The sequence below is a fragment of the Pelobates fuscus genome, chromosome 2, assembly GCF_036172605.1.
Source record: "Pelobates fuscus isolate aPelFus1 chromosome 2, aPelFus1.pri, whole genome shotgun sequence".
Classification (NCBI taxonomy): Eukaryota; Metazoa; Chordata; class Amphibia; order Anura; family Pelobatidae; genus Pelobates; species Pelobates fuscus.
In genome coordinates, this window is record NC_086318.1 from 363,886,503 (window position 1) to 363,904,059 (window position 17,557).

Sequence of the window (17,557 nt, forward strand, 5' to 3'; positions counted from 1 at the left end):
CATATGTGGCTAGGGGCTGTAGAGAATGTATGTAAAGGGGATGTAGCATGTGCGCAAACAGGCTATAGAGTGTGTGTATAAGTGATGTAGTGTTTGTAGAAAGTGTGTGTTTAGGGGTGTAGTATGTGTTTGCTTACAAGGAATCTAGTGTGTGTGTGTGTGTGTGTGTGTATAGGGGATTCAGAGTGTATATGTTAAGAGTGTAGTGTGTGTGTGTGTGTGTGTGTGTGTGTGTGTGTATGTGTATAGGAGTCTAGTGTGTGTTTGAAGGACCCAGAATGTGTAGTGCTGTGTGTGAGAGTGCTGTGTGTGAGAATGCTGTGTGTGATAGTTGTGAGAGTGCTGTGTGTTATGTGGGTGAGAGTGCTGAGTGAGTGCTGAGTGTGATGGGTGTGAGTGCTGAGTGTGATGGGTGTGAGTGCTGAGTGTGATGGGTGTGAGTGCTGTGTGTGATGGGTGTGAGAGTGCTGTGTGTGATGGGTGTGAGAGTGCTGAGTGTGAGAGTGCTGAATGTGAGAGTGCTGAGTGTGATGGGTGTGAGAGTGCTGAGTGTGATGGGTGTGAGAGTGCTGTGTGTTATGTGGGTGAGAGTGCTGAGTGTAAGAGTGCTGAGTGTGATGGGTGTGAGTGCTGAGTGTGATGGGTGTGAGTGCTGTGTGTGAGAGTGCTGTGTGTGATGGGTGTGAGAGTGCTGTGTGTGATGGGTGTGAGAGTGCTGTGTGTGATGGGTGTGTGAGTGCTGTGTGTGATGGGTGTGAGAGTGCTGTGTATGCTGTGGGTGAGAGTGCTGTGGGTGAGAGTGCTGGGGGTGAGAGTGCTGGGGGTGAGAGTGCTGGGGGTGAGAGTGCTGGGGGTGATGGGTGTGAGAGTGCTGAGTGTGATGGGTGTGAGTGCTGAGTGTGATGGGTGTGAGAGTGCTGAGTGTGATGGGTGTGAGAGATGGGTGTGAGAGTGCTGAGTGTGATGGGTGTGAGTGATGTATAAATGTTAGAATGGATTTTGTGTGTAGGGGGGGTAAACAAATAAAATAACAGGCATTATGTCCCCCCCTCCCTTCTTACCTTTAGCCTGGGAGGGGGGGACTGGTTCCTGGGACTGGGAGGCAGAGTGGCAGTGTTCCCTGGTGGTCCTCGTGGTGAGTGAACTCTAGCCTGCGGGCTAGAGCTCACTCTCGCGAGATCCGGTCGTTGCCATGGCAACGCTCCGGATCTCGCGAGAGGAACCCGGCGGAGCTGCAAGTTAGAGCTCCGCCGGGTCCTCTCTCCGGGCAGGTTGTCTCCCTCCCTCTCTCCCCGCCGGCGGCCGCATTGGATAGCATGTGGGCCGGTGAGGGAGATCTTTGATCTCCCCACCGGCCCGACATGGAATACAGCGGGGCCGGCGCTCGGATAGTGCCGGCCCTGCATAAACCGGCAGGGGAAGTCCTGGGACCTTCCCCTGCCGGCCTCGGCCCCACGGCCATCGCGGCCCACCGGGCATTTGCCCGGTGTGCCCGATGGCCAGTCCGGGCCTGGTTTTCACCCCTTCAGCAACTGGGGATTGGGGGGTGGGAGGGAGAGGGACGCTCCAGTGCCAGGAAAACGGATCGTTTTCCTGGCACTGGAGTTTCCCTTTAAATGAGCTGAAGTGGTCTGGGTGCCTATAGTGTTCCTTTAATGACATACTTGCACTATGTTTTCTTATTGGGGTATTTTCTTTAGTGTTCTTAGAAGTGGAAAGGGGTATACTGGGTTATACTGAGTTCCCAAATCGGAACTATCCTGCAGGGGAGATATGCAAAAGAGCACGTGACATTTGTGGCAAGTGGAATATACAAACAGACAGAGATGACAGACAGACAATAAGAGCTATTAGTCTATTTCACAAATCTTTTTTAGTGAGTGTTTCAAAATTATGATAAACACATGCATGTTGACATGATTATTACTACATGAAAAATACAGGTATAATTAGACGCAATATGATGGCTTTTAGGGATGTAGCAGTTGTTCCTGTCACTGGAAATAAATATGATTTGTTCAATGGTAGACTATAGAAGACTGTTGACTATTTGGGGCTAAAATTCACTGATAAATTGCTAGCAATTCAAGGTTAAATTTTGCTGAAAAACATATTTATTCATTTATTTATTTTTTGCTGAAAAATATTGAATTAAGTGGGTACATATATGTACACATAAAATAAAGGTATCCCTTTGTTTTGATAACAAATATTACTTAACCTATTATTTAACTATCACAGGAAATATTGTTAGCTAAAAAGATTGTTTGAATGTTTCTTGAGCATGTATTTAAATGTTTAAACATGTTTTTCTTATTTCTCTTCCATCTACAGGTGGTTGTTTTGTCATCCTGGTGCTTGCTAAGGGATGCTTCATACTACACACTGTCAGTTCTTGCCCTGATTGTGGTAAGTGTTTTTTTTAATCTTACACTACTGTACTACCAATACCATCATTTCTGTATTTATTAGAAAGCAGACTTTTAGAAAATGAACACACGCATTTATTATAAGAATGATAAGCAAATCAATGTATTTTGTTTTTTTTTCATTTTAAACCAAAGTCTTGAGGTGTCTTGAATCGTAGATGTTTTTATTACTACTCCAACTTAACTATATTCATTTTATGAACCTCGCAAAGAAAATTTGGCTCGGCAAAATAACATTTTATGTACATATGTTGCACTACAATGATAGAAGCATTATGCAACCAATTGGATCAAGTGAAAAAAAGTAACTAATATAAGGAAAAACAGGAGGAGTGGTAAAAATTATCTATATTTATATAATATATATTTCTTAAAGGGACACTATAGTCACCAGAACAACAACAGCTTAATTTAGTAATTCTGGTGTCTACAGCCTGTCTCTGCAGGCTTTCTAATGTAAACACTGCCTTTTCTCTAAAACATTACTGCCTAGTAAAACCTGTTATGTCAATCACTTAGACGGCCACTAGAGGTGCTTCCTGGGTCAGTGACATTCAGAGTCTCAGGGCTCTGCATGGAAAAGCTAAACGTACCTCATAGGAATGCATTGATTCAATGCATCTCTATAAAGAGATGCTGATTGGTGCAGTGTGGTGTTTTGCTGTGCATGCGCATTAGTCTTCCAATGCTTTCCTGTGGAAAGCATTGGATTGGCTGAGATCATCAAATTGATAATCTAAGCCAAGGAGGCTGAGAAGGGAGGAGCGGTGCTGGAAAAAAGATAAGTAAACTTCCCTTTTCACCGTATTCCTGACACTATGGTGTTCCTTTAAATACCTAATATTTATTAGAAATATACTTATGTGATTATATATTTTTTTCTTACTGTCCTACCTTTTTTCCCACTATTGCACACCACTCACCTGATCTGTGAATAAAAACAACATTTGTCCCCTAGCCATCAATTATCTTTTTTGACCTATCAATCATCTCTTTTTTTCGTGCCACAGCGGAATTCAGAATCACGGACCAAAGTAGACATGCTCAGCCATTGTGGTGCGTGATTTGGGTACATTTCAGCTCAGAGTTATGGAATTTAACCGATCTCCCAAACAGACAAATTGCGGTTTGGAATAAAAAATGAATTTCCAAATCTACTAGGAACTGACCCTGTGATTCTGTCAGCTGGAAGCCTTATCTTCTGATCTATCTAACCGATTTCTAAAGTATTTATACACACTAACCTATACAAACGTATCCAGTCTCACATATTTTATTCATTTTGCTCTGTCACATTCAGTTATTTTACCTCTCCATTATGTCAGTGTGAAATATGTTAGTAGTGAGTATCCAGCATAATGGAGAAGAATTTTAAATCACCTGCTTTGCATAAAAGCTAACCAGGGCCGGCACAAGACATTGTGCTGCCTGGGTCCAAGAATGAAATGCTGCATAATTTGGAAGCCTATTAAAGTGAGGAATTATTAGTATAGCCCCAAAAGTAATGTATTTTGAGAAAGAAAAGTATAGCATTTATCTTCACTAAAGAGCTCTAGGTTCAGAATCACAGGATCAGATTGGAAGTCCAAGAAGACAAAATTTTGGGTCTTGGGTACCTCTACTATGTGGCATGTCACCCAATTGTTCTCCAACTGACAATGGTTAGCAAGTACTCCAATCATACACAAATGGGGAGGGCAGCACTGCTGTCAGAAATTTTGGGGCCACTTACACAGCTCTGGATCTGAGCCCACCCCAGTCTGCCCACAGGATCCACCCAGAGTGTGCCCACAAGGATGGCAATTTGTTTATAGTGGATGTACAGTGTGTGTGTGTAGCGGATGCAGAGTGTGTGTGTATAGTGAATGCATGTTATGTATAGTGGATGCATGGCGTGTATGTGTTTGTAGTGGATGCAGTTTGTGTACTGGATGCAGTGTGTGTGTAATGGATGCAGTGTGTGTGTGTAATGGATGCAGTGTGTGTGTAGTGCATGCAGAATATTCATTTGTGGGGTAGGATATTAACTGTATTCTGTGTGCAAAAAGGCTTTTTTTTTTTAATGTATTTTTTTCTTTTTTTTGTTTATTCCCCTTCCGGGCTCTTACCTTTGGCCATGTGGCGCATTACACTCCCTGGTGGTCCTGTGTGCATTGTGCAGGCTGCCAGCTGGCATGGTACTGGCATGGATTTGGCTCTCTAAGAGTTGTATTTTTCTTAGCATTTAGGATCTGTTATCATCTTAATCCCGGGTGATCATTAATTATTAAAAGAAACGTATTAGCTTTTATATGTTATGAATGGGAAAACAAACATGTTTAAATGATCTGCACTGACCTCACGCTGTGCATTCTGAGCGCTTTTCTTTAGTTTTCAGATCAGGACTGCCCTACCACCTCCTAACTGTTCATTCTGTTATGTTGTGCTTCTGCAATAACAAGCACAAGCACAGTAAGCACTCTTGTGCTGCATGAAATTACCTTCAAGCTTTTCTACCCATACAGAGCAGTTCAGCAAAGCTTTGTGAATGGCTAACTCTCAGCATGGCCCATGTTAACCATGACACAAATGCCAGCCCCCTTATCAGAAGGATCCACCGCATCACCACTGTTGCTCATTGCGTAATTTACACTTCTTCCTACTCATCACTAAACTTCATGCATACCTCTGATGCTGGGAGCTGTGGGAGGCAGCCTCACTGGTTCCTCTTTGGTATGGAATGTCCACCTCATGTATAATTAGCTGGCAAATATACTTACACTATATGGGCAAGAGTATTGGGTCCCCTGACCATTACACCAACAGGGACTTTTTATGACATTGCATTCTATATACAAAGACATTAATATGTAGTTGCCTCCCTTCCCCCACCCCACCCGCCACCACCCCATTTTCATCTTTCACTCTTTTGGGAAGGCTTTCCACAATATTTTGGAGTGTTTCTGTAGGAATTGTTGCCCATTCATCCAGTAGAACATGTCTGAGGTCAGGCACTGATGTTAGACGAGAAGGCCTGCTTGTAATCTCAGTTCCAGTTCATCTCAAAGGTGTACAATGGTGTTTGTGGTCAGGGCTCTGTGTGGGCCAGTCAAGTTCTTTCATACAAAATATATCCAACCATTTTTTGGGACCTTGTTTTGTGCACTGGGGCACAGGCATGCTGAATTAGAAAGGGGTCATCCAAACTGTTCCCACAAAGTTGGAAACATAGCATTGTCCAAAATGTCTTGGTATTCTGAAGCATTAAGATTTCCCTTCAGTGGAAGTAAGGGACCTAGTCCATCCCATAAAAAACAGCCCCATACCATTATTTCTCCTCCACCAAACTTTACAGTTGGCACAATGCAGTCAGACAGGCAACGTTTTACTGGCATCCGCCAAATTCAGACTTGACCATCAGACTGCCCAACAGAGAAGCGCCATTCGTCACTTCATAGAACGCGTTCCCACTACTCCAGAGTTCAGTGGTGGCGTGCTTTACGCCACTTGATCAGACGCTTGGCATTGTACTTGGTGATGTGAGGCTTGTTTGCAGCGTTTTGGCCATGGAAACCCATTCCATGAAGCTCCTGAAACAATGTTTTTGTGCTGATATTAATCCCAGTAGAAGTTTGGATCTCTTCAGCAATGGAATCAACAGAGCAAATTTTAAGCCTCAGCACTCAGTGACCCCGCTCTGTGATTTTTCGTGGTCTTCTGCTTTATGGCCACTTTCCAATAATACCATTGAAAGTCGACCGGAGTGAAAGTTTATGAGCTGACTTAGTGCAAAAAGTGGCATGCAATCACAGTACCACTCTTGAATTCACTGAGCTCTTTAGAACAACCCATTTTATTCACAAATGTTTCTAAATACAGAATGCATGGCTATGTGCCTGTAGTAATGGGTCTGACTGAAAACCGGAATTCAATAATAAAAGGGTCCCGACTCCCAATACTTTTGTCCATATTGTGTATCTGTTGGTGGTGAACACATAGGGCATTCCATACTGGTCATTAAGGACCACATCTTGATGATGTACAGCTGTTTTGGGTACTTGATAGGTTAATATATAGCACTCATGAAACATTCATTGTGTGTCATAGAACACTCTGACATCTTGGCAGTTTACTACTGCCTTCGTGCCATTTGCATGCAATGTAAGAAAACCAATTAACATTTGCTTGCATTACCTGCTGTTTAAAAATCAAATGTGATGCATATTTAGACACATTTCCCATAGGGTTCTGTGACGTTTAGACCTTTATATATTTTTTTTCCTGTAAGTTTTCCTGTGCGCAGGAAACAGTTGCGATGGTTTATTTCCATAAATCTGAAAGATGCCCTGTGTGACTGTTTTATAGCAGTACATGTTTTGTCCCTGTGCCACCTTAACCTGTTTAGCTGATTGAAATTACAGTGTAGTCTCCATTTTCATAATTAACATAATCTCGGGCTCATTATGTAATCAATCCAGCAGCTGCATGATAAAGAGGTGGTTTACTTTTTTTTTTGGTCTAAGTCTTTGATAAGACTATTTCGCAGTCAACAGTTTCCTTATCTAGCATTTGCAGCTGAATTTACTTGGCAGATGAGCAATCATTTTCTATCATTTTGGATTTGCAGTTGAAGATGTATGACTGATACATAATGGGTTTGCATTGCATTTGGGATACGATGGGAAGATAATTGATTGCAAACAATGCAGACACATAATTGAGGCAAATCCTTTAGTTATGGGCAAGGATTGGATTGGCCGACCAGCTAACTTTCAATTTCATTCTGTAATTACGGATTATGTGGATTACCCGTCATTTTTCAATGCGACACTTGCAGTGACTTCCTTCTAAATAATTTGCTTATATCACCGTATCATTTATTTCTGTCAGGCAGGTTATATATAAGACTCTGGTGAGTAAAAGGTGGCTCAAGCCCTCTATATTCCCAGAAGTATTTAACTTTTTGTTCACAAGAGGTGTAAGTATTACAGTCGGTTAAAGAGATACTGCAAACACTGTATCTACATCTTGCTATTTTACTGGTTATAGTGTCTGGAATCTCCTGGTGCCGTTATCTCATTCAGCATCTAAAAGTTTTTAATGTTTTTATGTTTTAATGCTAAACGATCATCACAATGCTCTATAATGGTTTCACACTGAATGAAGGGACAGTGGCAGGGGACTCCAGGAACTATAACCAATTCAAAGAGATTAAATAGTTATAGTGACTTTATTTGTGAATCTTGGTCAAATTTCCATTTTGCTGTGTGAAGCAATTAAGGCACAAACCGCTACAGCACATCAGACAGCGACACCACGGATTGGCTTAGAGCATGCAACTGACACTCTAATCCAATTAGTAGCACCCCATTCATAAAAATTGTACGTACGATTGAAAAAAATCCCAAAAAATTAAATTCTTTATTTTTCCATGCATGATAACAAAACAGTACAGCCCGTGTGGTCCCAACAGCCGCCTGGGATTTGCGAACGACATATGATAACACAGAGCAGTTAGACATGTATTCATTATAAAGTTACACCATGTGATATCTGCGAGTTCTGCACGTTATTTTTAATTAAAATGATAACTGAGGTTGAGCTAAGTAAAACATTCTCGATACCCAACTAAAGCCACTAGTATCTTGCTAGCCCGTGTTTGTTTGTCTGGCATGTTTGACAGGGTGTCAAACACCTGGTCAGGGTTAGTGTACGCTGCTCAATAGTTAGTGGGGATGAGAATTAAAAATTTTCAACAATAACCACGAAAACTTAGTAATGCAGTGATTTAGAGTGTAGGTAGACATCGTTATTGTCAGTAGGTTGTTTGTCATTGTCATTTGTGCATACTAGCGATGTAAAGCCTTTAGTGGTGCTGACTATGCGTGGGTCAGTTTTCTCTAAGTTGAGATTATGTCTGTGGAAGTTTGTGGTTAAGACTATGTGATGTCGGCAGGTCCGTACCGATTTGCGGGTGAGTGTTTGCCACCCTTTAGGTGCTTAAGGCCCGTGGTGAGTCGGCTAGGTTGGGTGTTTACCCCTGACTGTTGGGGTTGCGGGGGGGAGAGTATAAATTTATGGGAGTTTGCAGCACTCCCATGGATGGCCAGTGCTCCTATTATAGCTTTGAAGCCACCTATTATAAGATCCCTGTGCCTAAGAATGTCGTGCCCAGTTGAGGAATATTAGAGCTTATGGTGAACATTTAGCTTAACAGTGAAACGGAATGTGAAAAGGAAACAAAATAAAATAAAACATTGAATGCTTGCTTCGTCGAGACAGTTCAAGTCAGGGTCCTCGCCTTTCTGTGTTCCCAGCTACAAAAGGCATTGTTCTCTCCGAGTCCCAGGTGTGTGGTGTCATGGGGGTCGCTCGTGGTTGGGCTCGTATGGGGATCCCCAGCGCCCGCAGGAACAGTTCGCCTCTTGTGGCGAGGTGAGACTAATTGTGGTTCCCTCTTTGGTCACTGTCAGAGACCTTGGTCTTTATAGTCAATCTTGGCTTCACACAGTTGACTTGTAACCTGGCCCAAGGACCTGCGCCACAGTAAAGTGTTTCATGTTACATCCTGGTAGAAGGTGAGATGGGATACTTTGAATGCGAGCGGAGTCTTTACCCTGACAGCCGTGAGGAGCCTGATTTTGTCTGCCGCAGATTGGCACCTTATGATGACATCTTGAGAGGCGGCGGCTGGTGCTTGCCTAGCCTTTCGGATCCGAAAGAAGCCATCCAGCACAAGCTTGAGCGTGTGCTGGAGTGTTTCTGTGAGGCATCTGAGGTAATGGGATAGTTCAGTAGAGTCCACGCTATCTGGGATCCCCCTTATTTTTATGTTAGTGCGTCTGTTGCGGTCCTCTGCCACATCTACTCTTGTAGTGAGGGTGGACTGGGAAGCCTGTATATGGTGGAAGTGTTCCTTTAGCCCCCCTCAGGTCTATAATATCCTCTTCTGAGGCCTGTGTGCGTGCGGTCACTGCCTGTATTTCGGTCCTGATCAGTTCAACATCTGCTGCGTGCATTTGTCTAATTTCCATGAGCAGGTCGGCTATGTCTTGTTTGGTAGCTGGGGTGTGTTTGTCCCGGCTTGCCGGTATCCCTGTGGTTCGTTGTGCAATAGAGAGCTCTGGCACAGCCACAGGCGCTCTTCTTCCTCTTGAGGGACCAGCGTGCGGTCCGGCGAGGCCGCCATCTTGGGCGCCATCGGTCGCTGTAGCGGGTCACCTATGTCCTGTGTGTCTCTGCTGGTGGTTGGGGGAGGCCTCTGGGACCTTCGGCCCATATTGTGACTGTCCGTTTCGGTGGTGCTGGTCAGCATGTGGGCGTTGTTACGTGTTCTCTGTACTGTAGAAGAGGAATCGATTGGGGAAAGGTACGTTCGGCGTGACAGTGCCGCTTTAACTCCTCCACGGAGAGATGTTTAGCAGGCTTTGCGGCCGATTGTAAAGGTGCACCATGCTGTCCTTTCAGATGCTCTTTGTCTGTGGGCTCCAGGGCAAAATTCAAATGTGCGGGATTCCAAAGTCGTCACCGTCACTGCCCACTCTATTGCGTCACCGCGTAACTTACGTCGCTCCGTCACTGCATCTACGCGTTTCGCCTATTGGCTTCCTCAGGACGTCAATGTGATGACTCCACCATGTTTGTTGTGGGTATTTAACCCCTTAAGGACCAAACTTCTGGAATAAAAGGGAATCATGACATGTCACACATGTCATGTGTCCTTAAGGGGCTAAGGGCAAATGTTAGCATCCTTGCAGAGATAGCAGTCCATGTACAAATCCTATCTAGGTGCTTATTGAACAATGTAGTAGTATATCACAGAAGACTTTATTACATTATAAATTTAACATACCAACACTAAGATAGCAATCTATACCTTTGTAGAATTAAATGAGGACTAAATCATAAAAAAAGGAACTAAATAAGAAAGAACAAAGGAGAGAAAATATTATAATTAGTATACACTTCAAATAGTATATAGCAATTATACTTTTTATATTTTTACTATACTTATAAAGATAGAGAGATATAAATAGATATACAGAGAAACATAGCAACATATACAGTATACTGCCAGTACTGTACTATGCTGTGATACAATTGTAATATTAGATAGTAGAATTATTAGGAGATATAGGAATTTCTTAATTAACATTCCCTATATCTCCTAATAATTCTCCTATATAATACGCTGTGATGCTGTAGAGTGGGCGGTGAGGGTGGCGACTTTGGAATGCCATGCATTTGAATTTTGCCCTGGAGCCCACGGACAAAGAGCGTCTGAAACGATCGCATAGTGCACCTTTACAATCGGCCGGGAAGCCTGCTAAACATCTCTCCGTGGAGGAGTTAAGACTTCTGGTCCTGGCTAAAGACAGCACACAGTGTTGCACTGGGATTTTTCTCTATGTTCTTATTAGATTTTTTTTTAGCAGTACTTCACTATTATATCCCCCTTTTTTTCCTTTTTATTTGTGACTCGGAGCCTTTGTTTAAGAGTGATCTCCAGACTAATACAAGATCATTTACTCTAGGTGCTCCACCAGTATAAGTATAATTTGTAATCTATCTGCATATTACAAATGCTGAGTAGATCTCTCCCAAAACTTCCAATTTTGTACTTTTTAGGCAAATCTCTTCTTCTTTCATTTGACTTTTAACTAGGATTTTTGCAGAAATTCTTCCACTTAAGACAACTTTGCCCAATATCTGGACAGGTGATAGTGGAACATCTGTACCCTTATTAAGCTGAGGTTTTCTTTCGGGCAGTTGTTTACCAGTTTCGCAAACATTTTCTGTCTGACCTTCATATTGTTTGCAGGTCTTTGAAACCACAGATACGCTCACGGGGTTGAGTTTTAATAAATTATTTTTGGCTGATTATTCTATTTTTTTCCTAAACAAAAATTGAACAGCACTATAATTATTATCAGCATATAGAGTAAGATATTCAAATCGATAAACCGTATCACACATTATCATATTTTCTCTATGATTTTGAGCAGGGGCGGGCTGGGCCGGGGGGCAGGGAGGCAATTGCCCCCCAGGCCGCCCGAAATAGTTTTAGGACCGGCCGCGGCGGGCCGGCCCTTTAAATGCTGCAGCGGCTGAGCGCTCTGTAAAGAACGCTCAGACGGCTGCAGCTGCTTTTCCCTCCCTCCCCTCCCCTGTAGCGTGGCCGAGCTGCTCTCCAGTCCGCGGTGCCGGCCGGAGTGATAGGAAGGTGCACACTGAGTGTGCACTTCCTTTCAGTCCGTCCGGTTACAGGAAACAGAAACTCCTGTTCCGCGCGGAGTTTCTGTTTCCTGTAACCGGCCGGACTGACAGGAAGTGCACACTGAGCGTGCACCTTCCTATCACTCCGGCCGGCACCGCGGACCGGAGAGCAGCTCGGCCATGCTACAGGGGAGGGGGTAAGAAGAAGGGGAGGGAGGGGGAGAGTAAGAAGAGGGGATGGGGGGAAGAGTAAGAGGAGGGGAGGGGGGGGAAGAGTAAGAGGAGGGGAGGGGTGAAGAGTAAGAGGAGGGGAGGGAGGGGGAGAGTAAGAAGAGGGGAGGGAGGGGGAGAATAAGAAGAGGGGAGGGGGTGAAGAGTAAGAGGAGGGGAGGGAGGGGGAGAGTAAGAAGAGGGGAGGGGGGGAAGAGTAAGAGGAGGGGAGGGAGGGGGGAGAGTAAGAAGAAGGGGAGGGGGGAGAGTAAGAAGAAGGGGAGGGGGAGAGTAAGAAGAAGGGAGGGGGGAAGAGTAAGAGGAGGGGAGGGAGGGGGAGAGTAAGAAGAGGGGAGGGGGGAAGAGTAAGAGGAGGGGAGGGAGGGGGAGAGTAAGAAGAGGGGAGGGGGGGAAGAGTAAGAGGAGGGAAGGGAGGGGGAGAGTAAGAAGAGGGAAGGGAGGGGGGAGAGTAAGAAGAGGGGAGGGAGGGGGAGAGTAAGAAGAGGGGAGGGAGGGGGGAGAGTAAGAAGAGGGGAGGGAGGGGGGAGAGTAAGAAGAGGGGAGGGAGGGGGGAGAGTAAGAAGAGGGGAGGGAGGGGGGAGAGTAAGAAGAGGGGAGGGAGGGGGAGAGTAAGAAGAGGGGAGGGAGGGGGGAGAGTAAGAAGAGGGGAGGGGGGAGAGTAAGAAGAGGGGAGGGAGGGGGAGAGTAAGAAGAGGGGAGGGAGGGGGAGAGTAAGAAGAGGGGAGGGAGGGGGGAGAGTAAGAAGAGGGGAGGGGGGAGAATAAGAAGAGGGGAGGGGGAGTAAGAAGAGGGGAGGGGGGAGAGTAAGAAGAAGGGGGAGTAAGAAGAGGGGAGGGGGGAGTAAGGAGGGGGGAGTAAGAAGAGGGGAGGGGGGAGTAAGAAGAGGGGAGGGGGAGTAAGAGGGGAGGGGGAGTAAGAAGAGGGAAGGGAGGGAGTAAGAAGAGGGGAGGGGGATAAGAAGAGGGGGGGACTAAGAAGAGGGGAGGGGGGAGTGTAAGAAGGAGGGGATAAAAGAAAAAGAGGGGGGAAGAAGAGGGGGAGGGGAGTATGAAGAGGGGGAGGGGGCAGTAAGAAGGAGGGGAGATAAGAAAAAGAGGGGGTAAGAAGAAGAAGGGGGGAGTAAGAAAAAGAGGGGGGAGTAAGAAGAAGAAGATGAGGAAGTAAGAAAAAGAGGGGGGAGTAAGAAGAAGAAGAGTGGAGAGTAAGACGAAGAAGGGGTAAGAAGAAGAGGGGGGGAGTAAGAAGAGGGAAGGGAGGGAGTAAGAAGAGGGGAGGGGGGATAAGAAGAGGGGGGGAGTGTAAGAAGGAGGGGAGAAAAGAAAAAGAGGGGGAAGAAGAGGGAGAGGGGAGTAAGAAGAGGGGGAGTAAAAAGGAGGGGAGATAAGAAAAAGAGGGGGGTAAGAAGAAGAAGGGGGAGTAAGAAAAAGAGGGGGGAGTAAGAAGAAGAAGATGAGGGAGTAAGAAAAAGAGGGGGGAGAAAGAAGAAGAAGAGTGGAGAGTAAGATGAAGAAGGGGTAAGAAGAAGAGGGGGGAGTAAGAAGAGGGGGGGAGTAAGAAGAGGGGGGAGTAAGAAGGAGGGGAGATAAGAAAAACAGGGGGTAAGAAGAAGAAGGGGGGAGTAAGAAAAAGAGTGGGGAGTAAGAAGAAGAAGGGGGGAGTAAGAAAAAGAGTGGGGAGTAAGAAGAACAAGAGTGGGGAGTAATTAGAAGAAGGGGGAAAGAAGAAGAGGGGGTAAGAAGAAGAGGGGGGAGTAAGAAGAAGAGGGGGGAGTAAGAAGAAGAGGGGAGAGTAAGAAGAAGAATGGGGTAAGAAGAAGAATGGGGTAAGAAGAAGAAGTGGGGGTAAGAAGAAGAAGTGGGGGTAAAAAGAAGAAGAGGGGGTAAGAAGAAGAAGGGGGTAAGAAGAAGGGGGGGTAAGAAGAACAAGGGGGTAAGAAGAACAAGGGGGGAAGTAAGAAGAACACAGGGAGGAGGGGGGAAGAAGAACACAGGGGGGGTGAGGAGAACACACAGAGGGAGGAGTGAGAAGAACACAGGGAGGGTGGAGGGGGGGATGAGAAGAGCACAGGGAGGGTGGGTGAGTGTGAGAAGAGACCGCTAGGGGAGGGTGGGGGAGAGGAGAGACTACTAAGGGTCAGGGGAGAGCTCTAAGGGACAGAAGGGACAGCTCTATAGGACAGGGGGCAAGACAGGGAGCTCTTTCACACTACGCGCTGTGACCGAAAGCAAGGAATTGTGCTGGAGGGAATCTATATACCTCCCCAGATTTTGCAAGGATCCTACTTTGTGTAATTAGCCCCAGGGAAATGTGTTATGTTATAATGAATGTTGCACTTTAAATATGTGTATATTTGGGCCCTGGGGTGGAGTACTTGGAGAGTAGGGTGGGCCAGTGCTCCACTCCACATTTTGGAAGTTGCTTGTAACCTACAGGTGAGAAGTCCAGTTCCAGAGTTTGAATCCTAATTTAACTCACCTGAAAAGGATTGTCAATTACCAGTGCTATTAAGTACTCCCCTGCCAAGGAAGGAGAGAGATTGTGTTTGGTTTCTGTGAGTGGAAACAGAGAGCTGAAAACCTGAAACAGTAAGGTTGTTTATGTTTATGTTTATGTTTATGTTGGGAAATGGACAAGCCATCCAACCCAGTTAGCTGATTACTTTGTTTAGTTAGTGCTCAGAAGAGCAAGGCTTTTGTTTTGTATATTTTTGTTACCTTTATACCTTACTGTGCATTTATTTTGGAGCCACAATAAAAGAGCAAGTCCTTTTACCTCATCCAGCGTGTGAAGTGTCTCTAAAGCCTGAAAAGACTGTGTGTAACAACCCAATCCCAGGACAAGGTACCAAGGGAAAGGAGTACTTTTGTCACAGCGCGCACACACACACAATGCATCCCTATACATACACAGAAACACACAATGCATCCCTATACATACGCAGAAACACAACATGCTTCCCTTACACACAGAGAAACACACAATGCATCCATTACACACACACACAATGCAACCCTTACACACAAAGACAATGCATCATTTGCACACATACACAGAAACATACAATGCAAACCCTTACATACACATGCAAACACACACACTGTTTTTCTTACATACACACAGAAACACAATGCATCTCTTACACTCAATGCACACACATACAGACACACACCTTGAATCCCTTATGCATACAAACACAGATTCACACAATGCATCCCTTACACACAACCAGAAACACATAATACATCCCTTATACACAAATACACACTGCTTCCACTCAGGGCCGGACTGGCCCACCGGGATACCGGGAAATTTCCCGGTGGGCCGCGGCACCTGGGGGCTGCTCTGTTAATGTATGTGCCACCGGGTGGCCGGTCCGGTGGCACATACTCTGAGGGGGCCGGCCGGCTGGCGGCCGCATTCCACGCTGGAGCCGCCGGACCGAGTGGCAGCCTCGCCGGTCCGGCGGCATTTCTAATGCTGGGGGCTGAGCCTGAAGGAGGAGGGAGGAGCATGTCTCTGTACCATGCTCCCTCGCGGTTCCCACAATTCCCAGCACAGAAACCGCGAGGGAGCATGGTACAGAGACATGCTCCTCCCTCCTCCTTCAGGCTCAGCCCCCAGCATTAGAAATGCCGCCGGACCGGCGAGGCTGTAGCGTGGAACGCGCTGCCCCCCCTGACTCCTCTCAGGTAGGGGGGTGGGGGGGCAAGAAAGAGACAGAGGGGAGGGAGAATGGGGGTGGGGGGCAAGAAAGAGGGGGAGGGAGAATGGGGGGGGTGCAAGAAAGAGACAGAAGGGGAGGGAGAATGGGGGGGCAAGAAAGAGAAAGAGGGGGAGGGAGAATGGGGGGCAAGAAAGAGAAAGAGGGGGAGGGAGAATGGGGGGGTGCAAGAAAGAGACAGAAGGGGAGGGAGAATGGGGGGTGCAAGAAAGAGACAGAAGGGGAGGGAGAATGGGGGGCAAGAAAGAGACAGAGGGGGAGGGAGAATGGGGGGGGCAAGAAAGCGACAGAAGGGGAGGGAGAATGGGGGGGTGCAAGAAAGAGACAGAAGGGGAGGGAGAATGGGGGGCAAGAAAGAGACAGAGGGGGAGGGAGAATGGGGGGGCAAGAAAGCGACAGAAGGGGAGGGAGAATGGGGGGGCAAGAAAGCGACAGAAGGGGAGGGAGAATGGGGGGGCAAGAAAGAGACAGAAGGGGAGGAAGAATGGGGGGGGCAAGAAAGAGACAGAAGGGGAGGGAGAATGGGGGGGCAAGAAAGAGACAGAAGGGGAGGGAGAATGGGGGGCAAGAAAGAGACAGAAGGGGAGGGAGAATGGGGGGTTGCAAGAAAGAGACAGAAGGGGAGGGAGAATGGGGGGGTGCGCAAGAAAGAGACAGAAGGGGAGGGAGAATGGGGGGGGTGCAAGAAAGAGACAGAAGGGGAGGGAGAATGGGGGGGCAAGAAAGAGACAGAGGGGGAGGGAGAATGGGGGGGTGCAAGAAAGAGACAGAAGGGGAGGGAGAATGGGGGGGGCAAGAAAGCGACAGAAGGGGAGGGAGAATGGGGGGGCAAGAAAGCGACAGAAGGGGAGGGAGAATGGGGGGGCAAGAAAGAGACAGAAGGGGAGGGAGAATGGGGGGGCAAGAAAGAGACAGAAGGGGAGGGAGAATGGGGGGCAAGAAAGAGACAGAAGGGGAGGGAGAATGGGGGGGCAAGAAAGAGACAGAAGGGGAGGGAGAATGGGGGGGCAAGAAAGAGACAGAAGGGGAGGGAGAATGGGGGGTTGCAAGAAAGAGACAGAAGGGGAGGGAGAATGGGGGGGTGCGCAAGAAAGAGACAGAAGGGGAGGGAGAATGGGGGGTGTAAGAAAGAGATGGGGGGTGCAAGAAATAGACAGGGGGAGGGAGAATGGGGGGGTGCAAGAAAGAGACAGAAGGGGAGGGAGAATTGGGGGTTGCAAGAAAGAGACAGAAGGGGAGGGAGAATGGGGGGTTGCAAGAAAGAGACAGAAGGGGAGGGAGAATGGGGGGTGCAAGAAAGAGACAGAAGGGGAGGGAGAATGGGGGGTTGCAAGAAAGAGACAGAAGGGGAGGGAGAATGGGGGGGGTGCAAGAAAGAGACTGAAGGGGAGGGAGAATGGGGGGTTGCAAGAAAGAGACAGAAGGGGAGGGAGAATGGGGGGGGGTGCAAGAAAGAGACAGAAGGGGAGAGAGAATGGGGGGGTGCAAGAAAGAGACAGAGGGGGGAGGGAGAATGGGGGGGTGCAAGAAAGAGACAGGGGGGTGCAAGAAAGAGACAGGGGGGTGCAAGAAAGAGACAGGGGGGAGTGCAAGAAAGAGACAGAGGGGGGGGAGAGTGCCACAGGAAAAGGGGAGGGAGAATAGAGAGACAGAGGGGGGAGAATAGAGAGACAGAGGGGGAGGGAGAGTGCCACAGGGAAAGGAGGGAGAAAGAGGCAGAGGGGGGAGAATAGAGAGACAGGGGAAGAGATATGTGGGGGAGAGAGAGAGAGACATGGAAAGGGGGGAGAGAGACAGAGGGGAAGAGATATGTGGGTGAGAGAGACAGATGGGAAGAGGTGTGTGGGGGAGAGAGAGACACATGGAAAGGGGGGAGAGAGACAGAGGGGAAGAGATATGTGGGGGAGAGAGAGGGAAAGGGGGGGAAAGAGACAGAGGGGAAGAGAGATGGGGGGAGAGAGACAGGGAAAGGGAGGAGAAA

General features: G+C 47.1%; 1 protein-coding gene across 1 annotated transcript in view; it reads left to right on the forward strand.

The window, feature by feature from the left end:
* The window catches only part of SLC24A3 (solute carrier family 24 member 3), a 345,921-nt gene that overhangs the window by 284,977 nt on the left and 43,387 nt on the right, over positions 1-17,557 (forward strand). Inside the window, exon 7 of the mRNA XM_063443684.1 lies at positions 2,335-2,409. Within this exon, the coding sequence (XP_063299754.1) occupies positions 2,335-2,409 (75 nt within the window). The remainder of the gene's footprint in view (positions 1-2,334; positions 2,410-17,557) is intronic.